The following is an 18,846-nucleotide window of genomic DNA, read 5'->3' as shown; positions in this document are numbered from 1 at the left end:
AGCTTTCGGAAAATCAGATCATGCAGCAGTTTTCCTGCTGCCTTTAAAACAGAGATGTCTGAGGGAATCCCCAGTGACGAAAGAGGTCAAGCGCTGGACCGACCAATCGGAATCCAGGCTACAGGACGCTCTTAGCAACGTTGACTGGGAGATGTTTCGAACTACCTCTGTTAATGCTACTTCCGTAAACTCATTGACATCGAGTTACATCAATCTGCTAACTGATTCCATCATCCCAACTGTAAAGATCCGAAGCTTCCCAAATCAGAAACCATGGGTAGACAGAGAAGTAAAAACAGCATTGAAGATACAAACTGCCACTTGTAATGCTGGGCTTATTTCAGGTGATATGTTGGATTACAAAGCAGCATGCTACAGTGTAAGGAAGACTATCAAAGATGCTTATGGAGGGTGACCCAGCACGTGTGTGGAAGGGACTACGAACCATCACAGGATTTGAGAGAAAGACCCCTCCAATGACAAATGTGAGTAAATCCCTCCCTGATGAACTTAATGCTTTTTATGCTAGCTTTGATGTTAAGGACACAGACCAAGTATAAGCTACAGTGTGTTGTGATGCTAGCGGGGATAGGTCGACGTGATCAATGTCTTCAGGAAGGTCAATTGCAGAAAAGCTGCTGGTCCGGATGGCATTCTAATAGAGTACTGAACTCGTGTGCTACTCAGTTAGCCCCTGTGTTTAACATGTTCAACATCTTCAACATGTCGCAGGCTCAAGAGATAGTTCCCAATTGCTTCAAACAGTCCACTATTGTTCCTGTGCCGAAGAACAAGAGTCCACCATGTTCAAAAGACTACCGCCCTGTGGCGCTGACGTCTACAGTGATGAAGTGTTTTGAGAGGCTGGTGAAAGATATGATCTACTCATCACTCCCTAGCTCCTTAGACCCCCTCCAGTTTGCCTACAGAGCCAACAGCTCCAGAGAAGATGCCATCTCAAATCTTCTACACACCACTCTAACTCACCTTGAGGAGGGGAAGGGCAACTATGTGAGAATGCTGTTCATTGACTTTAGTTCAGCTTTCAATACCATAGTACCCCTCACCTAAATCACAAAGATGAAGGCCCTGGGACTGAACTCTTCGCTTTGTCACTGGATATTTGACTTTCTCACTAACCGTTCACAAGTGGTTAGAGTGGGTGGTCTGACAGCGGACACATTAACCATCAGCAATGGTGCCCCTCAAGGTTGCGTTTTGAGCCCCTTGCTGTACAACATCTACACGCATGACTGCAAAGCCAACAGTGGTCACACTTCTATCATCAAGTTTGCAGATGACACTGTTCCCAGTAAGCACAAGAACGTCTGCAAGGCGTCTTGCAGATGTGTCCGAAAGGTCTGGAAGGCGTCTTGCAGATGTATTCTAGAGAGCGTTTGCTCATCTGGCAGACGTATCTGATACGTCTTGCTAAGTTCTTCAAACAGCGTTTAGCAGCCGTATCCCAGATGCTCATCAATACGTCATAATAGGACATCCATCTCCCTAACGTCTTACAAAGATCTTATAAAGGTATTAAATATGATAAAGTTCTAGAACTACGACACACATTCTCAGTGAGATGCCGCCGCTGTTTGTAAGATCAAAATAAGACGTTCTAAATGGAACGCGATGTAATTAAGCTGTTCAGATCTTTTCCAGGCGTCTCGGAGACGTATTTGTCTCTATTTGTGCTGACTGGGTTGTTATGGGCCTGATTAGCAACAATAACAAACAAGCATACTTGAATCAGGTTGAGGAGGTGGCACAGTGGTGTCAGTCGACAGTTTGACCTGTTGCTCCTTGGTGTCCTTTGGTATAACGTTAATTTGTAACGTTAGCTTTCCGATTAGTCATTGATTATAATCGATTCATCAATCGGTTCATAATACATTGAAACCGATCCAGGGGTTTGCCTTCCGATGCAACGTTCAGAATGATTTCCGATACATATCGGTTAATCTTTATACCCCTAGTATGCTGTGATGTGCTGTGGTATTTAGAGGAAGGGAGGGTGAATGCGAGTGGCAAGAGGTGAAAGACCCGATAAAGCCTTCTTGTTTAAATCCTAATCCTTCTAATCCAAACAATTTCTAACTCAACACAGCACTGTGCACTCACATAAGGCCTTAACAAGACACCTGCCAAGTGTGCTTTGTCAGACCAATGGTTCCAAAGACATGCAAAGATCAGACAAGACACATGTTCCTGGAATTAACAGATAGTGAATGTCATACTTATACAGAATATGCCCACTGCAAATAACAGAAACTGACCTTGAGACCATATTTGACTTTCATCTGTTTTAGCTCTCTTTGCCTCTGGATCTCTTTGTTCTCTCCTACTACATGACCTGGGGAAAAAAGTAATCTTATTTTGATCACAATCAAACCGGAATGTCAGAAATACTCAATTTGCGATGGTAAATACTCAATTTCATTACAGATATATAATTATCTAACCCTCTGCAGTCGGGGTTCAGTTTTTGTCAAAAATTAAAGCAATTGTAGCAAAGTCAATTGGATTTTGGATCTTTGAACAGAAGCAAATGGTGCAAATATCATGTGTACAATAATGTTTTCTATGAGGAAATGAAACGTTTTAAAGGCAACTTTGGATTTGAGTTAGAAAATGTGGAAAAATTGTAAAATCTTTAAAGTGTTCTTCAAAGTATTTCTGCTACTTAAAGGTAGGGTATGGAATTAGCTTTGTTGGCCATTTTTGCAAAATCACTTGAAATCCTATTCCTAACCCACTTATAGCCACTAAGTTGGAAGCACTGAAATGGAAATTAAACACGTCAATCATCTGCGGAACGGGCAGGGCTCGAAAAACTCCAGCCAATAGAATTCCTCACCCCATACCATCATTTCACAGCTCGTTCGTCAATCTAACGTCTTACTCCTCTTCCTACTCCCCCTCCCCACCGCGCGCGACCCTTTCGAAAGCTGGTGACCGCGAGTCAGTGCTGAAACGAAACCAACTGCCTGCTGCTGCACGTCCATGTTCCCCTCTTGTTGTATGTGTCACTTCATTTCTATACAAACTAACTAAGGCAGCGGATACCTACGGAAACTCAATCACCCACGCAATAAATAAGCTATGTAGCAAAAATTACATTTTACGATGACACGAAGAGTGCTGTAAACATGAAATCGAAACTTAACAGCTTGGAGCTACGTGGAATAGGCGAACCAACGGGGCAGCACTAAACTCGGATATTTCAGGAGATAATCGCCCTGGTAAGAACAAACCAGATTCTGTTCAAATATACACACCTATGGCTACTGAACCATATGTACTACAACCCTTTGGAGGTGAATAAAGAATGTAATTGGGGAAGTTGATGTGAGTGATTGTATGGAGACAAGAGCTCATAGTGCTGTAGACGCCAGGATGGCATTTCATTTAGCCTGGCTCGCTCTCGCGCTGCGCATTTGAATTGTCGCTCGTGCATGGAGGGCGGGACTTGAGGTTGTATATGTTCAAACTCTGCCGTCCGTTTTGCTCATTCCGTACCCAACCTTTAATCATTCTAGACAACTATTATTGTCGTGGTATGTGGGAGAATGTCTACTGATGTGCTTGCATATTCATTGCATTGTTTATTTCAAAATGAGATGAAATGCTTGTCTAACGATATACACAGATCAGCCATAACATTATGACCACCTGCCTAATATTATGTATGTCCCCCTTTTGCAGCCAAAACAACGCTGACCCGTCAAGGCATGGACTCCACTAAACCGCTGAAGGTGTGCTGTGGTATCTGGCGATAAGATGTTAGCTGCATATATCCTTTATGTCCTTCAAGTTGCAAGGTGGGGGTTCCATGGATTGTTTGTCCAGGACAGACACATACAGCCTGTGGGCAATCCCTGATCAAAAGTCACGAGCCTAACCATAGTTGCATGCAAATCAACATTGTTGCTTTTACGCCCATACATTTGTGTATGCTTACACACCCTCACTGATGTGCTGGTGAACAGAGTTTATGCTTCTGCATCAACACAATGCAGTTGCCTTTACGTCAGCGTAAACCTCTTAAAGTTTTGTGTCTCCGGTGTCTGCATCGCTCACCACCGCAACGGTATTCAGAATGTTGAACTCTGAGATTGTTGGAAGGACTACTCAACAAACTTGTTTTTTGTTTCTGGGAGATCTCGTTATCGTTTTGGACTGTCGGATTCTTATGCTTATTGTTTGGACTTATGGACAATGAACTTTGGGGGTGGTTGTTAGTGCTTTACAAAGCTTTGTGTTAATAAGCAAGTGTTGGGCATTCAGCTCACTGCGCAATGCAGTTGTGCGCTAGGTGGCCACGAACTCATTAACTGTTTACGACACAATACAGTGTGATATTTGTGTTTTTCGTTTCTTAGATTTAATGCATGTTTGACATGTAAACAGGCCTTCTGTCCGTTAACTCAAGGCCTTCTTTTGTATGCGGTTCCTCACATCCACCCGTAACCTTATATTATGTGCGTAGTGGCAGTATAGCCTACTCTTGATTATAATAAGAGGCAAATTGTTACAGGACAACCTAAACTGACTTCCCCAATGCTTCCCCGCAGCACATTTCAGTTTTAAAGCATATAATATAGGATGAAGTCTATGGACTTGCTAGGCTATATTAAATCCAGTAGCCTAATAATTAGGCTATGTGCCACGTCCAATTTCGCAAGTGGGCTACATTTCAAAATCGACAGCCGTCTGTAAGACTAAGGCCAAAACTTATTTATCGTAGCCTAGGCTACTGTATTCACCCACAATAGGCTATCCACTTTTCGAAAAGAATGAAAGAAGGCAGTAGACTAAAGATATGGACTGCGAGAGTAGCCTAGCCTACAGCAGCTTTCAGACACTCAAGGTGAGGAGGTACTCCATATCAGTGTGCTGCATTATTGTGACGGGCTTTGTTTCAACATTCTTCAACACTCTGTGAAAGACCTCCAATGCGCACTGATAGCTATAGTTATGGGGCCGTAACTCAGGAGGATATAATTGAGCCTAAGAAAAAGAATGTCCCGCATAGGGAATATACCATGACTTGACGTTTCATAACTCACGTTCAGAATGCTAAATTCAAAATGTTGCGTGAGAATGAGATATGCTGTTGTGTGGTCGTGTCTTAAGCGAGGGCCTTTTTTTTTTACCCGTGTTGCCCTTTTAGCATGTGGCTTAAGGCCTAAATGAAGATGTTGAAGTTGGTGCGTTAAAATAAAAAGTTTGGGAATCGCTGCCTTTAGACTATAGGCTTTCACTATATCCTTTCACCCTGAGCAGTGGCATAGACTTTCTGTTGAAGCATTTACTTTTGTACCAACTTTCAGTCTCCATCGGATTCGGAGATGCACAAAGACGCTTAAGACGGTATAGGCCTACAGACGGCCGATGTCGGCGCAGCACTTTAGGCCTACAGTACATAACACACTATTGTAATAGCTGCATGAAGAGCAATTGTCTTGTGTGATCATCCCCCCTCACTCGTCTAACCAGTTCATCACCTATGCGGCATTGAGGACGACTGCCTCCGCCCCCCCCTCTCTCGACAGACACTGGTCTGACTGAGCCTGACACTAATTATGTAAAAATGTGTGTGTGAATGCTGAACCACGAATTCACATAGATTTAAATTTAGAAAAAAATATAGCTCTTTTCAGCAGACATCGCAAACATAAAAAATGTTTGCAAAATTGAGAATATCTTTCATTTTTATATATATATATATCTTTTATTGGAGCAATGTATGCCTTTTATTGATGGAATCCGGAATGGATCACAGAGTGAGAATTGAACCCGGGTCGCCAGCGTGTGCTGCAGGCGTCCCAACCAGTTGCGCCACAGCTGTGGTCTCTCAGTTCAATTACGCCTATGCCTGGTTAGTATGCTTTGGTTTGCAGAGTAATCCTCATGAAAATCTACTTTCCCGGGGGGCAGTGACATTTTGTAATTCAGTCAGTCGAGTTTATTTGACATTTGCGGCATGCACTTGAAACGCCGATCAAAAGTTCTGACATGTCATTAATTCACCACATGATAAAACGCTGTCGTAGCTTGACGCACAGTAGCCTACGGTAGCCTATGCCTATCTCTGAATCAACATGAACATGCATACCTAGATCTATATATGTTGCTAGAAAGTTATTTTGCGGAGCTAGGCCTACTAGTCGATGGTTACAATGAATCACCCTCACTGCCCTATCGCATATAGCTGACCATCCATTGTTACAATGTTACAAAATGCGCAATCTTCTCCGTGCATGTATGGTTATAAGTAAAGTGTCAAGCGTAGGCATGTATTAAAGAGATTTATGTTAAATACATTTTATTTTCAGTTGTCAAAAGTGGTGGGGACAAAATCTGTGATAACAAAAAGTGCTGGGTACCCAGCATCCCCGGTTAAAATGAACGCATGCCTCCGTTTTGAAATAGCCTATAAATACAATTTCTAAGTTAGGCCTAGCATATAAATGTAGCCTAATGTCCATCTTGTCCATCCCTTTCGTCTTCGCCTTGACAACTATAGCCTATTCACGGAAATGCGGTCTTGTAACCGCAATGAATTAATGAATTAATCTAAAGTCCCTTTCCCACATAACTTCTAGAAGTTACCCGGACATATTTACCCGGTAGAGGCACGACACGGACGTTTCCCACATGAGCTTTATGTCCGAGTGAGATACGGGTAATTGTGTTCACACTAGACCCGAGTAGGAGCCGCGAGGGGTGGGGCAATGTCAGCACTTGCAGGGGGAGGGAGATGACGCTAAATAAATGCGTTGTTGTGCTGTGTTGCCTGGATGATGCGAACTTACATCAGATCCAAAACATCATGAAACAACAGAAGTAGTTAGCTCGCTAGTCAGCGGGAGCTAGCATAGAGGAAAAAATAGCTAACGCCAGGACCACAGTAAACAAAGCTCTACTTCAATCCTCTCTGGTATAAACATCCAACTCAACAAATGAATAGAAAATAATGACACACCTGGAAAATATATAAACAGCACACAGAGGTCTGAGGCTCCTTCCCAACTCCTACAAAAAGCAACAATGCTAAATAACAGCAACGTTAACTATTAGCTGTTAATTGCTAACCACTGTAATAAACAGCTAGTTGCAAGCTAATCGACTACACTTCAAGCTAGTCACGTTTGCAAGGATAATCCTGCCTGTCCCGCAACAAACACAACAACGTGATTGCAGTTTAAATTTGTATTGTACGTACACAACAAAATGTCACTGTTTTCTGTACTCCGGTGTTCTCGTCTGTGTTCATACTCGTAGGGCAATGTTTATCGTTACCATGGCAATTTGTACTTTCTGCCTCGCACTGCAAGCAGGCTGCAAGGGCGCATTTCTATACGTCATCGGTACGCCCCCCATCTCTACCCAGAACTGTGCCGGCTGCGTTCCCACCTAAGCGCACCCGGGTAACATCTAGAAGTAGTACTAGGGGGCTAGTAGGATGAGTTCCGGGTAAGAAAATACCCGAGTTTTGCGTTCCCACATACAGCCACCCGTTTGATATCCGTTTGACATCCGGATGTCTCGCTCATGTGGGAAAGGGACTTAAGGTTGCCTATCGAGTCTTTCAGGTTGAATTGAAGGCTATTTCCTTCTGATAGGCCTATAGGCGATTTTCTAAAACGATTTTCATTCATTTCAACAATGGCTTATTGAAACATCGTTTGATTAATTTCGCCTTCATTTTAATGATCAAATGAGTTTAAAGGAGTCAACTATTGACGGATATGCGGTCTTCATCATTAAATGCAGTTGAAATGCGGGTTGAAACTTTCAGCCACCTGGTGGTTGTTTGGCTACATTGCCTTAGCCTTGAAAAAAATCGGCTTGACAGCCTACGGGATCTCCTCGGGATTGAATTGAATTGAATTGAATTGAATTGAATTGAATTGAATGCCTTTATTGTCATTGTACTTCGCAATACAACGAGATTAGAGCGCTACTCCAATGATTTTAGAGCGCAATGTCCAATGATTTTAACGTTTTTAATTACACTACATCGCCTCCCTACGCCTCCCGACCCTGTCAACAGGATGACAGGATGACACGTCCAAAGACATGAAGCATTCTGGACTTTTGCTCTGGGGGCGCTGCTTCCGGGGGGCCTGGGCGGCGGGGCGGATCAGACTGTGTGTCCTGGTCGGGCCGTGGTGTGTGTTCGCGTGGTGTTGTGGTTGGGGTGGGGCTGGCGCGGGCCCCGTTCTCTCTGCTCGCGGATGGTGGTGGGGGGTGTCTGCGGATGGGTGGCGCCGCCTGTGGGCGGACTCTGGCTGGCCATGCTCAGCCATGCTGCTCCGACGCGCGGTTCAGGGGTGGTGTGTGGGTTCGCCTGGGGGGGGGGCATTGGGGGGGGCATTGTGGGTGGGTGGATGTTGCGTGCGTGGTGGGTGGGTGGATGTTTTCATGCGTGGTGGACGATGTGCGGGATGCCTCTTCGGGTTTAACTGGGTAACCTATTCCTACGCACCTGTCCCCATAAAAGAGGTGTGTAAAAGCGTTTTGTAAACCCTCTATAGTATAACCATTTATATCACCATTGATATACTTATTAATACTTAATTTGACTTACAGTAATACTAACACACTCTATTTCTCTTCCCTTTCCCCTATACCTCACCTGTGAGGTAAACCATTACCAGCCATCAACCATCTCTGTGCCTGTCCCTCATCACACCTGAAGTCACATCCCTCTGACTGCCCTACCATCGCCATTGCCTTCGCCATCCCTATGACTGCCCTAACATCGCCTGCTGTGGTTCCCTGCCCGAATCTTTGGCCCTCGGATCCCAGCGACCCATCACCTTCAGAAATAACTAATGGATTACTAATGGACAATTTATTCCCTACACTGGACTATTTGAACTTTCATTGTCATTGTAACTTTCAAACTACAAATGACTGTACTGTAACTGACCCAAGGCAGATGGGTTGGGCCCTTGAGTCGTGGGTCTGTCTGAGGTTTCTTCCTATATGTATCTCCAATTCTAGGGAGTTTTTCCTTGCCCCTGTTACTCATGGGCTCTCTTTGAATGTCTTAACACTCTGTAAAGCGCCTTGAGACATGTGTAATGTATTGGCGCTCTATAAGCGACATTAAAAAAAAAAAAAAAAATTACTCCACTGGGTGCACACATACAATAAATAATCATTATAAGACATAAAAACACACAAACACATATAAAACACAATAAAAGAGTAAACAGAGCAATGGTCAGATAGTGCAAATATTAAAGTGCAAGAAGTGACACTAGGTGACTGGGTTTAGCTATTGTTTGTTTAGGGAGACTATTGCGTTTGGAAAGAAGCTATTTTTAAATCTTGTGGTACTGGATTGTATGGACCTATAACGCCTACCAGAGGGTAACAGTTGAAACAAATGGTGGCCAGGATGAGTATTGTCCTTGATGGTGTTCTTGGCTCTTGAAAGAGTGCGACTGAGTGCAATATCTGACAGGGGGGGAGGGGGCAACCAATGATTTTTTCTGCATTTATTATGATTCTCTGTAAAGATAGTTTCTGTATGCTCCTGAAGATCCCCCTGTTCAAAAAGGGCCCATTCAGTGCTTGAGAAGCAGTCTTGGAGTTGTGACAGCGCCCCCTCTGGCCATGTCGTGATGGTTTTAGTGCATGGCTTCGTTGTCCTCCTAAGAGGGGTGTAGATAGGAAAGAGGAGCAGAGAGAGGTGGTCTGAGAGCCCCAGGTGAGGGAGGGGCACTGCCCTGTAAGCATGCTTTAAGTTGCAGTAGACATGGTCAAGAGTGTTATTTCCCCTGGTGGCACATTTCACATATTGAGTGAATTTGGGGAGCGCTGACTTCAAGCATGCTTTATTAAAATCACCCGCAATCACATGGACTCAGTTCGGATGGTTTTTCTGCTGCTTACTGATTGGATGACTGGATTGCCGTGGCAAAAGGTGCATTCTCAACCCGTACCCAATGTAGCTATGCCGATGGCACCCAAATTGACCAATGGCCATGGTCTTCTTTAATCCCTTAGTAAATGTATCAATATGATTAACAAGTGGATGGCTCAGAGCCTCCTTCAGTTGAACAAGGAAAACAGAGAGGTGATTTTATGTGTTGAAAAGGATAGCCTAAGGATTACTCCTCTTCTTGACACAAAAGGACTTCAAATTAAGACTCCTGTTCAAAACCTTGTCCTAATTTATAGAGATTGATAGGCTCACCTCAGTGCCACTCATTAGCTCGTGAAGAGATTGAAGCAGCTCAGGTTGGCGATGTGGGAGACTCGCTGTGCTGGATGAAGCGCTCGTTGTTGCTTGGGGAGGATACAGCCCCTTGGTGAGTCTGGGGTTTCACCTTTGAACTTTGCCTCAACAAAGACTTGTGTAGGATGTTTAGGATTTTGGGACATTGACAATCCCCCCTTCTGTATACTGGTCGGCTGTGGGGCCTGTAGCTTGAGTTGGCCTGGAATCCAAGGTAAGCTGGCGAATGCCTACCCCTCTGGTTTTGCACCCCTAACGACTATTCTCGTACACACTGACTAACATGACTATGACACAATGAGGAAAACCTTCACCTACAGTGGGTCCCATTTAGAAGTGGCCATTTCACTCACATGTTCCGTGATTCACACAGCAGTGTGAAATGTATCACTATTTGAACTTTCTGATACTACAAATGACCTACTGTACTGTAACTGACCCTAGGCAGATGGGTTGGGCCCTTGAGTCGTGGATCTGTCTGAGGTTTCTTCCTTTATGTATCTCCAATTCTAGGGAGTTTTTCCTCGCCCCTGTCATGGACTCTCTTTCAATGTTTAACACTCTTTCTAAAACGGATAGTTCCGGTCCTTGATTATGATTGGCTGAATCGCGTTCGATGCCGTTGTATATATCACGATAAACACACACCTTGACCGCATTTCGTTCTATAGCAATGCGCTAGCACAAAAGTTAGAGTCGCTGCGTCTTATTGTTGCATGGCAACCATTCATATGGAGGGAATATACACTGCTCAAAAAAATAAAGGGAACACTGGTTCATAGGAGTATAGCATCAAGTCAGTCACACTTGTGGGATATTGATCTGGCCAGTTATGTAACAGAGGTGGTTGTGAATCAGGTTGACCTGCTTTGATGTCAACAAAATTTACTACAGGTGTACTTGAGGGCCAACTGTGAGACGACCCCCAAAACAGCAATGGCTTTACAGGGGATGGCAACTGGTAATTTTTCCATCTTCATCCTTCTTGACTGATGTTTCACTAATTTTGCATTTGGATAGGGTCAGTGTTACTACTGGTAGCATAAGTCAGTATGTGGAGCCTACAGAGGTTGCACAGGGTAGTCCAACTCCTCCAGAATGGCACACCAATACTTTCCATTGCCAAAAATGTTGCTGTGTCTCCCACTGCAGTCTCAAGAGCATGGAAGAGATTCCAGGAGACAGGCAGTTGCTCTGGGAGAGCAGGGCAGAGTGGTAGAAGGTCCTTAACCCAGTAGCAGGACCAGTATCTGCTCCTTTGCGCAAGGAGGAACAGTAGGAGCCCTGCTAGAGCCTTACAGAATGACCTCTAGCAGGTCTCTGGTGTTAATGTCTCTGGCCACACTGTCAGAAACAGACTTCATGAAGGTGGCCTGAGGGCCCGGTGGCCTCATTTTATTTTAAATTGTTTCCTGCATTTAGAATCAAGAACGTTCTTGAACCATTTTGTTTTTCTTGCCAGCATAAAAACAAGCATACCATCGGCCTATCCGCAAATTTGAAACAAAAGGGATGAATTGATAGCCTAGAAATCTAGACGCCCCTAGCGGCAGCAAATGTAATTTGGCTGGTGGGGCAGTCTAGGCACGATCCATTGAGCCAGGGAGCTGAGAACCCCCAGCACCAGCGATCCAATCACAGGGCTTAACATAATGGTGACTGACATGCGACCAGAAGTTGCGACGGTAACGCATCCTGTTATTTGAAAACAAGAAGATGATTCGCTTAGCGTTATCCTATTGCGTGGAGAGGGAAGGTTACGCATCCTGCTACTTAAACAAGAAGATGATTCGTTTAGCGTTATCCTATTGCGGGGAGGGAATTTGAAGGACAACTGTTTATCCCACCCCTCCGATTGAGCCCTGTCTACGGTGAGTGTCCAGACCCTACATCTTGATGTGGGTCTGGCTCGTCAGGCTAATGAATTGACCCAAAAACGACAACACGGACAAATGGCGCTTTGAACGTAATTATGCTTTTAAATGAAAGTTTGACTCGTGGTACATTCACAAAAACGAAAAGTAAGGTAGCCACTGGCCTCATCACCTCATTAAACCATTAATGACAGCAAAACAAACCTAAACTTAACAGCCAGATGCCTCTTCATAAAATAACAAAGACACCTTTATAAATAATAACAAGTTTCATCGTGAGACTGCGTATTGTTTGGAGCAGCGTATCAATAGGCTATATTAAAAGCAGAAAAGATTTTCAGCTTGCTTCGGGATTTAATTCACTTTTGATTTGTTTGATTTAAGGCTAGTGTTAAATGCCCACATTCCTAACCCTACTCACATGTGCCACCTAATGTTTTTTTGGGTCATTGCAGCTTCACTGGGAAAAATAAATATAATGTGCGTGATTCATGCGTGAGGTCACGTGAGAATTACGCGTGAAACCGGCCAGTACCCACTGTATAATGTCTCATAAAATTGACTAAGGAACATTCTTTTTTGCTGTGAGACTAAGCTAATTCACCAAGATGGGTATTTCTTATAGCAAGTTTTAACTTATCTCTGCCAGTCCATGAACAACACACTGCGTACCACACATTCTCACACATTCAGATTGCACATTACTCAGTCACATTCTAGATTACATTTAATGTTCATGAATTCAAGTAGAAACTTAAGGAATCTTGCTCAAAGCAACATCATGCATGTGTAATGAAATGGCATTAGGCTTGTTTTTAAATGACTCAAAATAAAGCTCCCGACTACAGAGGGTTAAATAGAAATATCAATGAAACAATGAAATGGGCAGAGTGAATATTCATGTGATTGAAACTACTGGAAAGCGAGCACATTACATTACCCGAGTTGTGTTCTTTCTTATGTCGACTGAGGTGAGCAATAATCTGTCCAGGTTCACAGCCATCACAGGTGTCATTTCCTGGGTGGATATGAAAGGAAAGGACAGTCTCTCCTATTCTGACTTCATCCCCATGGCTGAGAGGACAAGGTTCACAGCGAACTTTGGGCTAGCAAAGAATAGAAAGACATTAGCAGTTATACCAACCTTATTTAGAATGATGTTAATGGTTATGGTTGTGGTATTTAGAAGATGCTTTTGTCCAAAATATGAACATTACAATAGAACATAACAACAGTAAACAGTTTTTAAAAAGTCGGTAAGCCTACAGTCCCAGACGCTGGCTACAGTGCTGTTCCTAATATATGGACTGATCCATCTTAGTCCGCTCTAGAGTCTTTGGTAAGGAGGCAGAACGAGACACCTGTCATACTCATATACTGCTTCTGGTGCTCTCCAGACGGCCTGCCTAGCGCCGTCTTCAGTTGGTCTGATAGCTAGGCTAGGCTGTGCCTCTTCATTGCCCTGGGACTTCTGTCAGCTGTCTGACTTGAGTGCAGTCGATTGGACTAAGTTGACGTGGACTTTTCTGTTTTTTTGTTTGTTTGTTTTATTATTTATTTGACATTTGTTTATTTGTTTGTCTGTCTTGTATGTCTTGGTGTCACGGGTACGCTGGAGATTACGCCACTCCGTCCGGCATCTTGTGTCTTGTGAATTTGTTTGTTGTGTTGTCATGGGTCCGTTTCGGCACTGTCTCTGCGTTCTGTAAAGCGCTTTGGGTTGCACTCAGTGCACGTTAAATGCGCTATATAAATAAAATTACCTTACCTTACCTTACCTACCTTAAGTAAATTAGCATTAATAACAATAATATCAATACTAGGGATGTAACGTTATGAAAATTTAACACCATGGTAATAGTGACCAAAATGATCACGGTTTTTGGTATTATCGCGGTATTTTTCAAAAAAGTATGACAGTGTTTATTACATTACAAAACTAGAAAAGCACTCAGAGAGCGCAGACCTCCGCCTGTATTGTCCTTCCTAGGTTGTCATCAGTGCTTAATTTGTAAAGTGGGAGGTGCCGGAACGCAGAGGATGGGTGGATCCGGCGACTAAAAAATAAATAAATTAATAAATTAATAAATAAATAAAGGGTCGGCTGGACGACGACGCACAACGATTCAGTATGCACTAGTAGCCTACAATTAAACCACTTACCGAGTGCGGAGACAGAGTGCAGATTCGCATGTTTAAGGCTTTATTTCGCCAACACTGCAAGACAGTATAGCCAAGGTTATTTTAACCACAACGAACAACGCTCAGAGTAGCCTAAAAGGATGAACTCCAAACAAGCACACTCACTCAAAGTTCGCCCGTTAACTCTCCAAACACACGTTAACGCAACACAATGAATCAATAATTAGGCTAACAAATAAAACAAAGACTTCAATATATTGAAGGTACCAGCAGAGAATAATTAAGACTTCATTTTACTTACACATATATCTTATTTGTCCAAAACAGCCCATACAGTAGGCTATCCATAGATAGACACCTGCCTCTATTTCCCTACACCTCAGATCCCGTGCAGATATGTCCTTTGGCAATCCATGATTTCACGTAGGGAATGGGATTGAACCGGGTAGTTTAAGCAGTGGGCCGACAAGGCCAATAAAGAGTTGTGAGGAGATGGTAGAGGGGAAAAGAGATGCTCTATTTGCTGCGCAAATCAAGTTAATCTGCGAAAAACCCCGCTCACTCTGCACTTGAGATGGGGACAGTGTTGACCGCGGCCAAAAGGTCCGAACGAACTTTTATTTAATGAATGAATGAATTATTGTTTGCTTTATTTCATTGTGATATGGTCATGGAGGTGGTGGATCTAATTTAATAGCTGCCGGATCCAATGTCGGAGGTTCCGGATCTCAAATTAAAGCAATAGTTCGGAATTTTGGACATAGGACCTAATTTCCAACTCAGTCTGGGTGATATAGGTCGGTGAAGACCATTTTCAGTGAATTTCTGCCCTTCCTATGAGTTGCAGCGTTCATCTCGTGCTAATCTGGTGCCAAGATAACGCAAGTCAACGGTAACATCCAGCCTGCCACTGAAAACACTCCACAGAACACCCGAAACAAATACATTTTAACGTCAGACTATCGATGCACATGCCTAGTGTTGATAGAACCATGTTAGAAATAAAACGAACCTTGCATCGCATTGCAATAGCCTACTTTGTTCCCTGTATGGCAGTGGCGGATTGATATTGAGAAACTAGTCCCTCAAAATGTAATAAATCATTGAGTTGCAAGGTTAGTTTCATTTCTAAAATTATTCTATCAACACGGACATGTATATCGATAGTCCGACGATTTAATTGACTTGTCTCGGGTGTGCGGTGGAGTGAGTAAGACTGTTGTTGATGTCAGACTGATGTTACCGTAGAAATGTGTTAGCTCAAAACCAGCGTTAGCAAAGGGGGACGCTGCAACTGAAGGAAGGGGCTAAACGCGATAAAAACGGTCTCCACCGACCTATATCACCTCGGTAAAGTTGGAAATGAGGTCCTATGTCCAAAATTCCGAACTATTCCTTTAAGGCTTGAATAGCTGCCGGATCCAACGTCGGAGGTTCCGGATCTTGTTCCGGCTTGTTCCGGCTCAAATTAAGCACTGGTTGTCATACATTTGAACCTAAACTATTCAGATCGCCACCACGTGGCCATACCATGCCATTACACCACTAAGCGAAAAACATATACGGCTCCGGAATCCCAACGGTGTTACGGATCACTCCCAAAATGTACTCGTTTCTTCCTTCCCTGAAAATTTCATTGAAATCTCTCCATTACTTTTTGAGTTATCTTGCTAACAGACAAACAGACAAAGACAGACGGACAGACAAACAAACCCCGGCGAAAACATAACTTCCTTGGCGAAGGTAATAAATATAGGCCTTAAGCGGGATACAGATCATTCACAGCAGTGGCAATCCTAGTATCTGCTCAACCCTCCACACACACAGAAAATGGATTGTCTTGTTTCTATTTCATATTTTGAATGAATAAACTTTATGTATTTTGTTAATTATTTATAATATTTTAGGATCTGCATAATTACTTAGCTAAAAATATTCAGTTATTTGAATACTTCATATTGAATTTTAAACTATTGTTACACTTGTCTTCAATGTCATTACAGGGGTGGTGTGTAGGTCTAATTGAGTGCCTGTCACTAAGAGATATGTGAAAGTAATTCACCTTCATTCGGTTTTAGGAAAGTAGTCACGCATAGTTCAAGGATATCGTTTTCATTAAATAAAATGAATGTTCAAAAATCTAACAAGTCAAAGAAAATATTTATAATATTTAAGTGTCTTGCAATGTTAACTTCTATGATTTTGGTGAGCACTAGGCTACATTAATTATAGACATGACGTGTGAGCTAATGGGATCGTTACCTAGAAGGAATTCTCTCAAGATGTAAAAGTCAGCCAATAGGCTGTGTAGCTTATTTCGGAATTGGAGTTAAACACAACAGTAGGCCTAAACTAGATAGCATTTCCCGGTGGGAAAGTGCGAAGTGTGCTTGCTCAGACGCGCCACGACAGCGCCCGGTAGGAGACACGACCGCTTGTCCTCAGGTCAAAGCGCCAAAGTTTGGCCAAGACGCGAAGCTGCTTCGAGTTTGGCGGCGTTGCCCTCGATTGCCGAATTCTTACACTGACCTGACAAGTTGCCTAGATTCATCAGTGGTATGGCCCAGAGCACCTCCAATGTAAAAATGTAGATGTCATCCCAAAGACGTAAAGAGATATGAGCCAAAATGCATTTTTGCTAATTGCGGCGCCCCCTAGTGGCCAAATTACAACACATTTACTGAGGCTACTTTGGATGGTGTCCAAAATCATGCCGCCAAATATGGTCTCAATACCTCAAAGCGTCTCCGAGATTTGACCTCACTTCCTGTTTGGACGCTTCAACATAGAATTTGATTGGCTGTCAAGGGCTAACGCTTTGATGTATGAAAATGAAATGTACACCTCTAAGGTCTGTAGACCTTGTGTTGAATTAAGTATGAGTTGTTCTCGTGTAGCCAGCATGAAACACGTAACCACTGAAGGAAGGAGGGAGCCTAAGGAACTAGGCATGTTTCTAGAACAAATACGAGTAGCCTAATGTTATAGCTATTCTGTTATGCGGGAACATCCGCAGTTTACTCACTGTTGAATAAGTTGCAATGTGTTATAGCCTCAAATGGATGGTAAAATAAACAGGACGACTCACCTGTTCAAATGATGTAATAGGATAAAATTTGGTTTTGATATGTCAAAGCAACCAGGCTGTTACTGGTTAACGTTTCTGAATATGAAATCGATTTTGGATTGGTTGCATGTGATAAAAGCTGTGCCATTTCCTGTCCAGACAGCATTCATATTCAGAAATACTGTACACCGGCAACAAAGACACACACACACACACACACACACAAACAACTCTTTCAAACAGAAACGTCAGTCCGTTACATCTGCCTCTTGTCCACAAACTGCATGTCGCTGAGTTGACCAGCAACGAAGACTTTCACATAAACACACACACACACACACACTTACACACACACACACATACACATCACCCCCTCAAACACAAATATCTGTCTGTTACGTCTGCCTCATGTCCACAAACTGCACAAAATGTTGCACAGTTCACCCACATCTACCCACAATTCTTTGATTTATAAATAACCCCACCATTAAAAAACTGCAATGTGTCAAATCTTATTATACAACAATTGGGTTCTATGAAGCGGTTTCTTTGTTTCTGATTGGCCGAGAGACGTTCCATGAGTTGAGATATCCCACGATAATCCACTCGGACTTTTCACAGCTAATAATAAATCACTCCGCGATACAATGTCAAATTGTCAAGTGTAAACCGAACTGTCACGTTGCATCCAAGCTGAAATACAGACGCTCAGAACATAGAATAGGACGGAGGTGGATATTAGCTAGTTGGATGGCATGTAGGCTAAGTAAAATAGTGATGTTTCAAAGCTAAAAGCATGTCCTAACCAGACGCAATGCGAGCTAACGTTTATTAGGCTAGATTCTACATTGCTTGACAACGGGAGAGATAGAACTAACGACTGGCTTTTGGCCATAGCAACGTGCTTTTAGAACTAACGACTGGCCTTTGGCCATAGCAACCATCCATTTAGAACTAGTAACGGCAGTTTGTCCTGCATGAAGTAGAAATTTGTGGCGGAGAGAAGTTAGTTCTACAAACAAGACAGTTTTAGCGATTTAAACGTTTACATGATAATGGGAAATTAGCACAAAAAAGAAGTGGTAGAATTGTTGTATAAAAGCAATATAGCACTCGTGATCGTGGGTTGTTGTTGGATATTCCCACGGGTGTTGTTCGGCCGTAGCCTCGAGGCCGGAGGCTACGGCCGAACAACACCCGTGGGAATATCTAGCAACAACCCACTCCCACTCGTGCTATATTGCTTAAATATGTATATACTGCATGGGCAATTCCATGCAAAACTGTCAAGTCCATAACCCCACACAGCATCATACTATGATGTGGATGATGATTTCTTAAAAGTTTACCATTTCGCTCTTCTTGTTTGTACAACATATTCGATGACATTGTTAACATAATCATTTGCATTATATAAATGTAACCCCCTTTTCCACTCTTATGTCTCAACATATACTGGAGTCACATTCATAAACATAAACAGGATCCTAGGTTCTCAATTTGCT

General features: G+C 43.0%; 1 protein-coding gene across 1 annotated transcript in view; it reads right to left on the bottom strand.

The window, feature by feature from the left end:
* aggf1 (angiogenic factor with G patch and FHA domains 1) overlaps positions 1–18,846 on the bottom strand; it is a 137,467-nt gene that overhangs the window by 12,909 nt on the left and 105,712 nt on the right. The window contains exons 11-13 of the mRNA XM_062553671.1: positions 14,296–14,349; positions 13,073–13,238; positions 2,277–2,353 (exon numbers count right to left, since the gene is read on the bottom strand). Of these exons, the coding sequence (XP_062409655.1) occupies positions 2,277–2,353; positions 13,073–13,238; positions 14,296–14,349 (297 nt within the window). The remainder of the gene's footprint in view (positions 1–2,276; positions 2,354–13,072; positions 13,239–14,295; positions 14,350–18,846) is intronic.

This window comes from Sardina pilchardus, chromosome 14 (genome assembly GCF_963854185.1).
Source record: "Sardina pilchardus chromosome 14, fSarPil1.1, whole genome shotgun sequence".
NCBI classification, from domain to species: domain Eukaryota; kingdom Metazoa; phylum Chordata; class Actinopteri; order Clupeiformes; family Clupeidae; genus Sardina; species Sardina pilchardus.
Note: the sequence above shows the minus strand (reverse complement) of the source record. Positions and strands in the feature narration are given on the sequence as shown.